The sequence below is a fragment of the Rhodamnia argentea genome, chromosome 6 (genome assembly GCF_020921035.1).
Source record: "Rhodamnia argentea isolate NSW1041297 chromosome 6, ASM2092103v1, whole genome shotgun sequence".
In the NCBI taxonomy this organism is placed as follows: Eukaryota; Viridiplantae; Streptophyta; class Magnoliopsida; order Myrtales; family Myrtaceae; genus Rhodamnia; species Rhodamnia argentea.
In genome coordinates, this window is record NC_063155.1 from 3,681,727 (window position 1) to 3,695,802 (window position 14,076).

General features: G+C 39.7%; 1 protein-coding gene across 9 annotated transcripts in view; it reads right to left on the reverse strand.

Annotated features, from left to right (window-relative positions):
• The window catches only part of LOC115757428 (DUF21 domain-containing protein At4g14240-like), a 33,501-nt gene extending 19,980 nt beyond the window's left edge, over positions 1-13,521 (reverse strand). For 2 of the 9 annotated variants that reach the window (XM_048280170.1, XM_048280174.1), the window contains exons 1-13: positions 13,109-13,515; positions 12,765-12,841; positions 12,264-12,347; positions 12,048-12,161; positions 10,492-10,575; positions 10,320-10,391; positions 9,673-9,740; positions 9,063-9,150; positions 8,897-8,970; positions 8,440-8,803; positions 8,312-8,358; positions 8,140-8,212; positions 6,864-6,945 (exon numbers count right to left, since the gene is read on the reverse strand). In XM_048280170.1, the coding sequence (XP_048136127.1) occupies positions 6,864-6,945; positions 8,140-8,212; positions 8,312-8,358; positions 8,440-8,803; positions 8,897-8,970; positions 9,063-9,150; positions 9,673-9,740; positions 10,320-10,391; positions 10,492-10,575; positions 12,048-12,161; positions 12,264-12,347; positions 12,765-12,841; positions 13,109-13,349 (1,468 nt within the window). In that variant the 5' untranslated portion in view covers positions 13,350-13,515. Of the gene's footprint in view, positions 1-6,283; positions 6,598-6,863; positions 6,946-8,139; positions 8,213-8,311; positions 8,359-8,439; positions 8,804-8,896; positions 8,971-9,062; positions 9,151-9,672; positions 9,741-10,319; positions 10,392-10,491; positions 10,576-12,047; positions 12,162-12,263; positions 12,348-12,764; positions 12,842-13,108 lie in introns of those variants that run through there. The other 7 variants (XM_048280172.1, XM_048280173.1, XM_048280169.1 and 4 more) reach the window with 6 other exon arrangements.
• Positions 13,522-14,076: the final 555 nt, after the last annotated feature.

Sequence of the window (14,076 nt, forward strand, 5' to 3'; positions counted from 1 at the left end):
AGAGAATGCTTCCCTATCAAATTTGCAGCCTTCGATTCCGGTGCTGCATCTGTCACGCTTCCCAAATTTTCAATGCATAGGCTTCCCCGGATGTTATTAAGCCCATTTAGCTCCCCGAGTCCACAATAATTCTTAGCAAGAGCTTTTTTCTTGGGCAAAATGAAGCGCGTTAGCCTATGTAGAGAGCTCAATTGCCCCAGTCCACGCGGCATATAACTAAGACTCCGACATTCATCTATGTCTAGATTTCGAAGGCTGACTAGCTTCCTTATGCCTCTTGGCAATTCTTCAAGGAAATTACAGTGGGAGAGATTAAGTGTTTGCAAATTTTGCAATCTCTTAATGGCATTAGAAAGCATTCTGAGTTCATCATTGTGAGAGAGATCGAGATACGTGAGATGTTTCAACTTACAAATGGACCTTGGCACCTTCTTGACCATTGTGGCATGCAGATCCAAGATGCGTAACCTTTTGAAACTTTGCATGAGTTGGCGTAGATCTGCTTCACTTCTTGGCATAGTAGAAAGAAATGTCCTTAGGGGACATGCTTTCAATCGTGAGATTGGAAGGTCACCCACAGATATATGACGGGTTTTTCCATCTATGGATTTTGTGTCATCCCATGCCACCCAACACTCGGTCCCTGCAACCATGCAAGCTAGATCATGCATCAAATCATGCATCTTGCAAGTCTCCCCTTTCGTGTCTGGATCTTGTTTAAAATCTTGGAAGAAGTTGCTCCAAACTAGATCCGTTAAATATCCATGACCAATATCTTCTAAATGCCGACTTCTATTCGATGACTGGATAAATCCTTCTGCTATCCAAAGATCGACCAAAGTCCGCTTGTCCATCACGAAACCTTTGGGGAACAATGAACAAAACGCGAAACATCGTTTCAAATGTGAAGGAAGATGGTCATAACTAAGCTTAAGAACTAATTTTATGTCATCTTCCCTTTGAGACACATCTGGGAGCTCATTTTCTTTGAATTGCAACCATTCGTGCTTACTTTTCTTAAAGAGTAAACTCCCAATAGTTCGAACAACCAATGGAACCCCGTAGCACTTCCTAACAATATCTTTACCAATAGCTAGCATGTCAGGATCTTGCATCTCCTCTTCATCACAACAAGCCATTTGCATTAGTAATTTAAGAGACGCACTTTCAGATAAGCCCCTAAGAAGATGATGTGGAGTAGTGCCGGTGATCTTCGCAACCAAAGGAAGGCGTGTAGTTATAAGGATCTTGCTTCCTCTAGCACCTCCCAACAATAAAGTTTTCAAGCTCAGCCATGCTTCTCGTTCTGTAGTCCAAAAATCGTCTAATACTAAGAGATATCTCTTTCCATCAATCTCTCCCCTCAGTTCACTTTGCAACCGATCCATCGTAACCTCAGTTGGTTCTTTCTTCTTTGCACAAGCTATCATATCTTTAACTACTTTTTTCATGTCGAAGTTATCAGACACACAAACCCACATTTTTAAGTTAAAATGTTTATTAACCATCTCATCATTGTACACAAACTGAGCAAGAGCTGTTTTTCCAAGCCCCCCAATACCAACTATTGGAAGAATGGAAACATCCTCTTTCACGTTTGAATCCATTAAAAAATCCTTGACCTTCTTCTTATCATCATCTCTCCCTATAATATCTCCCTCACGTATAAACGAATGCGTCTCTTCTCTCTTCCTCCACTCTCTTTCTATTTGCGAATCCACGGGGCGCTCATCCAGGTGGAATTTTTTTTCAGCCTTAATGGCTTGTATTCTCTCCCTCACTGCTCTTACTTTGTTGCTCATCTTCAATTTAAAAGCAAGCTGGTTTGAACTTGAGAAAAATGTCCGTACCTTCTTCATCATTTCATTGTGGCCCCTCATTTCTCGTCGAATAGCTTCGATGTTGAATTCATCAAGGACGTCCTGTGCCTCATAGAAAGCGTCTTTCAGTTTCTCAACCCAAACTCGGACATGGGGAGTCTGGTGGTATTGTTCTTCTGCATGGTCCAATACAGGCTGAAGCATGGAGACAGTGTCCCTAAGCGCCTCGAGTTCATGCTTGAAGCCCCATAACTTTCCAATCGTTTCTATTGCTTGAGAACCCAGAATAGAAACGATCTCTCCAGCAATACCGACGATAGTTTCTGCCATTTTTGTTCTCTCTATTCCTCTGTGGATCAGAAGATATTAGTTCAGTCGGTCCAAGCCCAGAGACTTCTCATGACGTGTGTAATAAGTTAATGTTGATGCTCACCTGAGACCGGCAAATCGAAAGCTTGACAAATCTAAGTATGAACTTGTATGAATGACTTGACCTATTATAGATAGGAGTTTTGATCATCCATGCTAGTCTAAATAAAACATTCGGACCCACCGAGGTTCCGTCCAATGCCCGCAAGAACACTTCAATTTTTTCTGAGGCTTCATTCTTTGGCTTTTTGTCAAAAGATGACCGATCATTCTTTACTCTCTTTGGATGAATTCTATGTATGACAAAGTTGGTAACAAAGCTTATGTTATAAACCTAGGAAGTAGTAGTTTGCTTTGATTCGGGTTCTCTGAGATGTGAGTTACGATTGTACATATATAATATATATGTGTGTGTGTGAATATATTTATACGTATCATGCAATGCACATTGGGATAGGGATTCTTTATGTGAGAATAGAAAGTTTATGCTTAGGTAACATAATGGATTTGTCAATTCAAAACTCCTCCTTCATGCTATTATTTTACTGAAACGTTTCAATTTGATTAAGGAAGTTCACCCTCCTTGCTAATCTCTCAAAATTATTTGCGCCCTACGAATAAATACTTCCACATATTTTTGTCTTCCTTTATTGTTTCCTTGATCGAAATAAATGAAAAAGCTGCCTCAAGGATCGATCCCTTCCCATACTAGGCAATTACAAAACTTGCACATTTATGCACTGTAAAATCCTATATGTAAACAATCTCTTATTTTTTCAGTTTTCTATTGTGATCTTATTGATTAGTTTGGAATCCTTCACTCAATTACTAGAACACACTATTAGCTTGCCTCTATCATGTTGTCTAAAGTTATTTTTGCCTTTTCTATTAATGACTAATAGACAGGCTGTTCTTATTTCCTTAGATACAAATTCAAACATTGCAACAACGTTTATTATTGTTTTTACACATAAAAAATGCATCGACTATTTATTTTATTATGATAATAATCGTTTTTGTTCATCTGAAGTATGACTAGTATTCTTCTGAATAATTTATTATGCACGTCACACATCTACTTTTGTTAAGTTGCGACATGCTCATCCTCCCACCAGTAATAGGATTGGTCTCACTCATTATTTTAAATTAAATGCGTTTTTCTCTATGCATGACAATCCTTCATGCATAATTCAATGATATTCTCATGTAGGGTTTGTCTCATATTGCATAAACATATTATTCCTTTACACAATTTCCTAAATTTACTAACAAATGTCATTATCAGGGACTTGTTGCAGGTTATTTCACAGAAGCATTGCGTCTGCAATAAGACTAGGCTAAAAAAATAAAACAAAAACAGGCCTTTAGTTTTTTTTGCTGATGCTTGTGACAGCGCAGAGCTTGAGATCCACTACCGGAGGTGAAACCAACTTGTGAAGATTGGAATTCTCATCGCCCAAGCATTTTTATGAAAGATGAGGCCTAAATCAATATGCATGTGGGACCCCACCGAGGTCAGATCCGAGGTTCGTGATTTGTTTGTCTAAGATTTTACGTGCTTCTAGAGTTTACTAGTCTAACATGCTTGCAAAGGCAGCGAAAATGCTGGTGAAAATAAATATCTAATCTTATAGTTCATGAAATAATAAACTGATGCATGCCTGGTGAAAATAACTTAAGAGCGAAATTACCAGGAGTACGAGCGACACCGAAGGATCGAATTTGACAGCGGCGAGCCTAGATGAAACGCAAGCAACAAGATTAGAAATGGTTCTTGAGTGGTGCCTGCATCCATCCTCGTTGCACATTATATAGAGAAAGAAAAGAGGAAGATTCCTTTAATGGGTGAACACAACAAGGAAAGTTGGGAATTGATCCCTTTCTTTGCCTCCTCAGTTACCCTTAGCAGAAGAAAGGGATTGCTTTGCATTTCATTCTTGCAAAAAGGGTCGTGTTGGATTACTATCTTTTGTTCGACGGAATGGTTCTTTGATATCTAATAATCATATTTTAGCAGGAATGGTTTTAATGCTAAAAGTGAAATGTTCGGGTTGCAATCCAAAATATTGGCAAGTAACTGATCTTCCAAGGAATCTCGCAATGGTTAAGCTCATTTTAAAAGGGTTGAAACAGCTCTATCTTTCCTATTGGATGGTATCCCAAATCCTTTATTTTCTATAACCACCAAGGACATATTATCTAATCAAAGGTTTTCTTTTCCTGTTCTATATTATAAACATAGATATATTGATTTTAATAATTAGTTTCTATTTATAGTTTTATTATTTTCTTCTCACAATTTGATTTGAGTATTACTTATACATTCTTTTTCCGTGTTTTGTTAATGCATTTTCTAAATTCATGAAATTAGGCATTGCCTTTCTTTTTCCTTTGATTAGGTATACTTGTGCGCTAGTCTCAATGCCCATTGGCAGGCCAAGGCAACACCTTATTGTTCATTATGTTATTAAATGCTGAACATTACAAGATTATAACTTTGGCAAATAATATGACCATAACATAATGTTAAATATGCATCTCAGTTAGCAATTCGTTTTGGGTGAGTTGGCTAGAGCATTCTAGTGATCAACATTTTTTTCTGTTAACCATTTGGGAGTCTTGCTTATCTTTCAGGAGACAATTGTGTTAGAAATTTAGTACCCCCTGAGTTGTGGATCACATGAATTTTGAGAATCGTGGTTCTACATCAGTAAGTGCACTTTTTTTTCTCTTCTATATTAATTGCATGACTGCAATGTTATGCCAGGATTTTACTTTGATTTTATTTGAATTTATAAAGATCCATCCCATGGTGTATGGCCTAGAGTCTTCTCTTCCCTAGGCTGGAGTATGCTACTAAGATTCAAATTTGATATCGTTCCGAAAGTTGCCATCAATCATTTCTGCGTATTCCCATATTCTCATTTGCCGATGCATTTTCCCCAATTTGGAAATTAGGGACATCCTTTTGCTTAAGAAATAACATGCTGGCATCGAACATCAATATAGTTTTCGCAAACAGCGCGGAATGTGACCCGAACCCGTGAAGCTCAGCCCGATCTCTCCATCTCTTCCACACGGCCTTATTAGAAGAAGCACGAATCAGCTTCCTAAAGGGCAGGCAGAGATGTAGAGAAGCAGCAAAAAACAAGTCATCGAGAAGGAAGGAGAGGGACTGGCCTGGTGAGAGAGGCATTTTCTTTTTTTCTTTTTTTTTTCTTTGCGGGAGAGAGGCATTGTTGAAGGGTGAATTCCTGGACGTTCCCGAACGCTGCTCTCGTCTGCTGTCTTCGTGGTGAGGTAGGCAATTCAGTTTTAAACTTGAACGTTTCAAATTACTTCGTGATGTGAGCAACGGTTTCTTTCCTTTTGTCTGTATTTCTATGCCATGGAGACTGCCAAATCCGTCGGAAGCAAACCCGACAAGGCGTTTTCCCATCTGATTCAGACTCGTTTATCGCTTTAGGTCATGCATGAAAGCAGTGTTTTCATGTAACACAACCGTTGGGAGATGCAAATGGTTTATTACCGTAATATCTGTTTTCGTTGATCATCTTAATTCTTGTCTGCATTCGAACATTTAACATCTGAAATATATAATAAAGACACAAAAATTATCCTAAGCCTAGACAGCTTCCATGAACTGCAAGAAGACATTCTTGCTTTTTAGGGTCGACCAAAGTGAACACCACCTCGACATTGTAGTATTACAAAGAAAGTTGCCGCGTGTTGTATCATTTCAGTTCTCAAGAAGGGTGACAAACATGGGACTCTGTACTGATATCAAATTGTGCATTTAATGAGTTAAAAAAAATATGCATTTAATGAATCAAACTATCTTTAATCTTACGCTATGCTTGTTTTGCGAAAACAAGTGATCTGAAAAATAATTTTCCTCAAAATGATCACATGTATCACGTAAAATAATTAGTCAATTAAGACTATTATCGTTAGTAACAATAATTTATGTATAAACATTTGTGTAAATTATGAAAATAATTTTTGTTCATTCATTTTTATCAACAATATAAGCGTTCGTTTTTTTGAAAAATATTTTTCGAATCACTCATTTTTCGTGAAACAAACGCGGACCGTAACGATGAAATTCATACACCGTAATCTCATACTACAAAACTTTTTCCTCTGTTTTCGAACACAAAATAGATTAATTATTCAGCTACAATGAAACAAAATTGCATCAGACGACTGAACATCTTACATATGCTAGACATAATTAACTTCCAAGAATGCGGTTTTCCGCTGTACCCCTTCCACGGGATATGTTGATTACCCTGGAAAAAAGATCGTTCGAGAATCCTTCACTTTTAGACTCCGACATCCCATGGAAGCATTTACCAGATGTCACTCACACCGAAACTTCAACCCTAGGCCACAGAGTTTTGCAAACCTAACGAAAAAACATTTAAGCTCCTGCACTTGCTTGTATAGACAAATTATTTGACCAGATAAAGCAGCCCTCTCTCAATTATCTTATATCTTCCATTAGATGATTATCCTCACTGTTTATCATCATCAAAATTTGCAGCAAAGACGACATTGATTTGCACTCGTTTAGTGGGACTTAGCATCAAAGGCGTCACTTTTGAATCATGCTACTATGATGCAGATGTCTTTGTTGGGATAGTACCATCTTATGCTCCTACAGAGGCTCACCTGGAGTGCCTGTTGACCTAGCAGAACTTGGATCATCCTCAGGAGTTTTTCTTGGGACCTGCCCGTGCTTGGATTGGCCTCCCTGTGAACCACATAAGAGCAGATTATTAGGTTAATGTGATCATAATAACAGGAATTACCAATCATGGCCAAGCAAAATGAACTAGAACCATCCAAGTCGAGAAGTACATAGTTGGAAGTCAGCATGGATAACAGCAATAATTTCCGATAAACAGACTTTTTTTAGGATGCTTTTGTTTGAGTACATTGTCATCACACCAGGCCCAAGTGGAGATACTTGAACAGTAACACCACCTACTGACATTTTCAAGTGAACTCCCCAGTTTATTTGTACTTTTTTGGTGAGGAGATGACAATTGCTGGTTTCTGCTGTCAATGTTCTTCCTCAGACAGCGATGATCACTTTCATCATTCCAGTTAGCAAGTAATTCAACTCAAATACTATCTTCCAGCTTCTTAGTGCAATCCACAATGTGCCATGAGAGTTGAAACCCCTTCCTCAAGTGCTCTCTCTCAGAGTTCAAATGTTGCCTTACCTCGCAGAAGGGAATAAATCACTGACTTTTTGCTTTAAATTCTTTTGTTCTCCAGGCTTTTCTGGGGCAGGGCTTATCAAGGGAAGGATCAATAGAGGGAAGAAGATTGACCCTGGTAGCAGCGGTTTTCACACACACACACACAAAAACAAAGCAGACATACTGTAAAACAACATCATTTCATCCCTGCCAATTATGACAGGTTATCACAGTTTCAACCCACCAATTTAGATGATGTATCACTATCCTAAATTTTCAGACTTGCCAAAACCACAGCATTATTATTTCACATCTTGTTAAGTTTTGTAGTAATGTGCTGCACTTTGCTCCAAAATACAAATTATGTACCAACTTAACAACTAAGTTCAGTAACAATGGAGGAGAAAATAAGTGCACATGGGCTCAGTCACTACTAACTTCTAACAGTATGCCAAGCTACTAATGTCCCAATGAGAAGTCAGACGAGCAAGGAGCTTCTGGCTTTTAATGGCCCTAAATACAGGTAGATGACTCATTTTCAAGAATTTAGTTTCCTAAATCTCCCACATTCTAGAATCTTTGTTTATCTCCTACGTCCTTCATCAGTTCAAAGAAAGCTCAAAATTGGCAGTTCACTCTACTTGGTCCTTGAGCGAACAATTTTAACTGAAGCCTGATTTTGAGAACTCTTCTAAGTTCAGGTTAATTTATTTTGTTTGAAAACAGAACTGTCAACTTACAGCTCCTTTATGGATGTTCAGTCTCCGAAGTGATGGAGCCCGTGCAACTGATGCAGCTGCAGCTACTCGGATTCTGCCCAAAGAGATAAGAGAGAGATGGCCCTTGTCAATGAATTACGAAATCAAATGCCATTACATAAACCAAACACACAGCATCGGATTCTTGCAGTACCTTTTATGTACATCAACATATTCATCTGTTTCATCAACAATCTCCTCCTGCACTTGGTCGATTAAATTGTTAAGGACTCTAATCAAAAAGAAAATTATCCAGATGACTGATGAGGCAGCAAAGAAAACCTGAAGAAGTTCTTCAAACACATCCTCGAGAGTGATGATGCCAATAACCTCCCCATCCTCGATATCTTCTGACAAAAGAGGCAAGCCATTTATCGAGGCATCATTAAGTTGCTTACTTACATTGACAGGCCTAGGAGCCTTCTCGATGTTAACAATAACATCAGGTTTTTCATCTCGTTTGACGAGCAAGGGAGTAGTTAACTGGGAATCTCCAGCAGTGGCTTTGTTTTCTTCTGGTATGTCCGAATCTGGCATTGATGGAAGATTCTTTGATTTCCCTTTGGTCTTCACTACAGCTGCCATATGACTGCTACCCTTTTGAAACTCATTCAGTATGTCGTACAAGGGCATATCTGCTGGAACCCTGGGCAAAAAATCCAGCTTAAACCATCACGCCCTATACTTATTACTAAAGGAATGGCTAGTTAATTGGAAGAATCATTTAGATTTAGCACACCGTGGAATTCTTCTGATCGAAACAGCACTGACAGGGGTCTCTGTTTCTGGTCTAACCGTGAGTAGGCTTTTCACCTGTGAGAGAGAGGTACAAAGTAGACAAATCAAGGAACTGTCTCATACTAAAGAATAGAGATATGGTGAGTATTTTTTATTTTGAGATGTACCAGAAGAAGACCAATGACATTTTTGGGGTTCCCAGAATAGACAGGAACTCGGCTATGACCCCGAGCGAGAATCTTTCCCATTGCTTCCCTAAACAATTTTGCCGTAAATGTCAGATAGATCTGGTCTATACATTCCTCTGATTTACATATTCTTTCACTTAAATAGATCACAACCAGGTCAACAAAACTATTTACAAAGGACTTTCATTACCCACAAGTTATTGGATCAACCATTCAAGATACATAAGGAAAACGAAGAATTCATAAGCAGCTTAAAGAAAATGGGAAATAGCCAGCTACAAAGTCACTGTTTGCTAGACATAATTTAACTAAACACGAGAAATGAATACTTCGGAGCCCCATAGCAAGTGCAACAGCTAAAGATCCAAGTCCACCAGAGAAACTTTACCTAAGCTTTCAATATATCTGCTTTCATTGTTATCAAATCATCTCCTCAATGAGATGTGACTTAAAGAACAATTTACTTATATAGAGGTCTCAGATAGATCGAGCAATAAGTCATGACTCATGCTACCATATTTGACCCCACAAAGAATGCGTAGAGGGGGGCACAGACTAAACAAATCTCCTGAGTAGCTAAGTAACTTACCAGTCTAGTTTGGAATTGACATCTAAAGAAAAGGTAGATTCAATGGGTGTCATTGCCTCCTCCGCAGTCTGTCAATAGGCAAACATAGCAATTAGTATAGCAATCTTCCTTCAATAATACTATGTCTATCTTCACATAAAATTCTGCTTTTGAGCATAATGCCGTAATGACCTAGAAATATCTCATTTAATAAGAGGAAACCTCTTCGATGGAAAGTACTTAACCACAATTGAAAACGAAGTGCTAGTCTATCAGCCAATACAAAAGTATCAGTACTATGGTGACAAGACTTAAATGATAGGGAAATGGCAACGATTTGATGCTGATATCTTCTCAAAACTGAAAATACCATCCTATATCATTAGAAACTATGCAAACCATTGCTGTTTATACTGAGGGAAGGATCTAGAATACTTGCACTTTTAGACAACTGACCAATGCAAAAACAAGCTCGCACAGCCTTCACAAGTTTTGCAATATCAATCAAATTTCAGAAAGGTGTCATAATTTCTACAATTTTAGATACTGTACTACAGACAGAAACAGAGATGCTCAGACAACAGAGGAGATAAAGAAATAATCTGGCCAAACAAGAATTTCAGATTTACTTGAAGAAGCAAATAGGATGTTCAGATTTAGCTCCACACCTTCTCAGTCAAATCTAGAGCTCCACTAATGATCGTGGTCTCATCATGGGTGAGTTCACCTCCCTTGCCAGCCTTTAGAAAGCAGAATCACAAATCATGAAAATGAAAAGGCAACCATGAGGAAGATAAAAATGCAACTCCTTTCTTGAACCCATCTGCAAGCAAGACTTACCTCCTGACTGTGGATGGAGACGAGAGCTTTTAATTGAGCACGCCTAAACAATGCCTCATTATGACCCAACACCCAGTCTAGAACCTGAAAAGGAAAAGCAATGACTATGATTATAAATTACCGTTTCAAAGGTTCCCCTCCAACTTTGGCCAAAAAAGAAAAACTTGTCCTCCAACATCGACATGGAAAATAAATGCACAGTACCTACACTCATCCACACATGTCTGTATAAAAGAAGATTTCATAAAGAGCATGGGTCTAAGGATTGACATTCTTGCTCTATGGAAATGTTACATTCAAGGGAAACATCCGTCCAAAGAAGTACGGGAAAAATGGTCTCAACATAAACGTCTGTGACGATGATATCTATGCACTTAACATGCTGCATAGAAATACTTTAAAGCTACTGATCTGCTTCAGTCTAAGTTCCCACAGCAAGAGTCATGCCTCATTGTTTTATCCTACAGTTTGTCTTTCTTAGTGCCCTTTCCACATCTTAGCATTTCAGCCTCATGAGGGCTTTCAACGGAAAGCAATTGAGCAGACGCTCATAAATGAGGCAAATTTAGCACGCAGGATGCTGCAAAAGGATAATTTTTGTCCAATTTTTGCACATGAAATTCAATAGGTTCAAACCAACCACACTGTCAAAGATAAGGGGTTTAACTTTTGGGCACTACTGAACATTATGTAGACCACCAGCTCACAAGCCAATTATCTCTCTACAACAACCAATGAAAAAGATGTCTAAGGTCTCAGTTACGAACCAGTTTTGCTGGTTTGTAGCAACTAAAGATGACATGCTTCAAAAGACGAAGAAGGAATTTGTATCACAAACTAAGCATAAAATGCACTAAGGTTTTGGGTAACTTCCTATTGGAAGCTGGTTTCGGACCTTACATCATCCACCAATGCATCCTTCCATTATAAAAATCTAATAAGAAAGGATGTTTAGATTAAGGCTCCTTTCTTAAGTCAACAAAATACTTGTATGTAGCTACTTGATGAAATAAGCAAAAGCAGGTCTTTATTAAATGCATATTTGAATTTCATAAAGATTTTCCACAACTCATGTAACTGATACCATACTCCCCTCCCACAACCATTACACCACGGGCCACACCCCTTATCACTTGTCACCTCCACCAGTGCACTGCAGCTTTCACCATATACACTGCTGGCAAGTGGCAACCATGGTAATCACTGCTTCTTTTATCAGTCAACCACCAGCATGACCACTGCATACGACAATTTGTGCCTCTCACGCTCTAGCTTACCATGTTTATATATAGTGAAGATCCATTACACTTGTATTAGACCTGCTTGTCTACAAGTTATCCACTATTATTCCGACACTGAATCTCTACCATGGTGTATGAAGAAACAAGGATCTCACAGTACTAGATTTAGGATTAAAGTAACAGTCTGAGGCATTGGACAATTTATTCAGCTCTGTCACACCAAGTTCTTTATGAGCGCCGCAACGTAAGCTTTGGTAAGACTTATGTCAAAAGTGATTTTATAATGACAATACTTCAAAAGACAGTAACACTTACTTTTCCAATAGGATATGCAATTGGATAGCAAATGATCATTAGAATCCGAACAAGCCACACAAAATTGGCACCAACAGCAAGTCCATATCGGGTACATATTGCTTGTGGAATAACCTTTCACATGAGATAAGACAAGAGGGTCAGATCCTTTTGAGCCAATCATGAACGAGATTAAGAAGAATGTTGGTAGTAACACAAACTAGGGGAAACAAGTACCTCTCCAAAGGCTAGCACGAACGTGACAGAAAGTATAATTGCAACATACTGATTGAAAAGCTTATCCAAGTATATGGGAAGGGCCTGTTGATTGCAAATGTAAAAAAAAGGCGTCGTGAGCAATTCCAACAATGAACTGACAGAAAGTATAGTGGCAAACGTTTGCTAAGCCAAGCCTTTTAACCTAAAGCCAATCATTGTCAGGCAACATGTAGGCACGTGCTTTTCAAACCCAGATTAACACCAGAAGGCCCCCAAAGATAGTAATGCATACACAGTTCAAACGAACTCTAGTTCAGCTAGCAGAGAGAGCACGCCCCTCTCTTTCGCTAAGCTAAGCGGAAATGTCAGGTTCAGTTCACTAATCAGGGTCCACATTCGACGCTGCAAAGTCACATGTCAAAGCCGTGTGAAACGAGAAGCCGCCAACTCAGGCCGCAACAACTCTCCTCGAAGATAAATTTAACACGCAAGCTCTACGAGATTATCTCAATGCGTTACCTCCATTGCACAAGCATTGCAAAGAAGCAAAGTCACAAGAAGTTGGTGTTGCTTCTGGACCACCGGCAAAATAGCAGCTGAAATTTTGAAAAACAAAAATTTGCACAAAGTAAGCATGGATACCACGCAAATCAACTCAAATCGCATCAAAACCAATCTACTCTCACACACTCAGGGTAAATTAAAGCAAGACCCACAATAGTACACCTTACAAAAAGACAAAAAAAAAGAGAGAAATGAAGATCTAAATCCACCAAAGCCAACTAGCATCGCCTTCCAGACCAACAATCGAGAACGAACAGACATAATAACCACACACAAACACGAAGGCACACACGACCCACCCGCTTGCTTCTTCTCGGCGTTGGTGCCACTGCGCTGGAGAATCTCGAGGTCGACGAGGCCGAGCGACATGAGGCCGAGCGTGAGGCCCGACATTATGCCCGCGAAGAGGACCAGGAAGCAGGAAATCCCCGCGTACACGAAGAACCAGACCGACCCGAACTCGATTTCGCTCCCCAGGACGGTGCCGAGGTCGTCCCGGGTCACCGTCCGAGCCACCATCAACGCATTGATCAGATGCATCTCTCCCCCCTGGTCCTCCGGTTGCTACCTATAGAATTCGAACGTAATATCGAAGTGGGTTGTGCCACTTCGATGGCGATGATGGTGTTTCAGGGGAGAGAGAGAGATCCTGGGGGGAAGGTGTGGTCTGGGGATGGTGGCGACCGGCGAGCTCGAGACGCAGGGAGAATCAGAGAGAGGAAAAGACGGGGTTACTTCCGCTCCGACGCCCCCCACCAGAATGATGCGATGTACACGTGGCGGGATCTGGGAGAATCTCGTGGGGGAAATGTTGTTTGGTTCCGAGGTCGCGGTTGTTCTTGTCCGGGTTGGACAGAGCATGCCAATGGCGTTATTACGAATAAGAATCATTTTCGTGTCCCACGTCACGATTTCAATCAGCTCACATGTCCATTTCTTGCCAAACCATCTCAACGGAATCATGGATCTTAAAATTCACCAAAGGGTCACGTTCACGAGTTCCCTCGTTCAATAGCGGCGACCCCAGGTTTGACTAATTGCCAGGCGGGCGGCATTGGCACGCTCCGGGTTGAATTCTCACAAATTCTACCAATTATAATTTTTGAGAGTCACCATATGGGTCGCGAGCCATGTAAGATGTGGAAGATCGGCCATGTAAGATGCGGAAGACCGTTTTACTTTTGCAAATCAGAGACACGGATCCGAGGATTTAATTTCGCTAGATATTTATCCATCGCGTAAATTTGTTACATTTTTCTCTTTGATT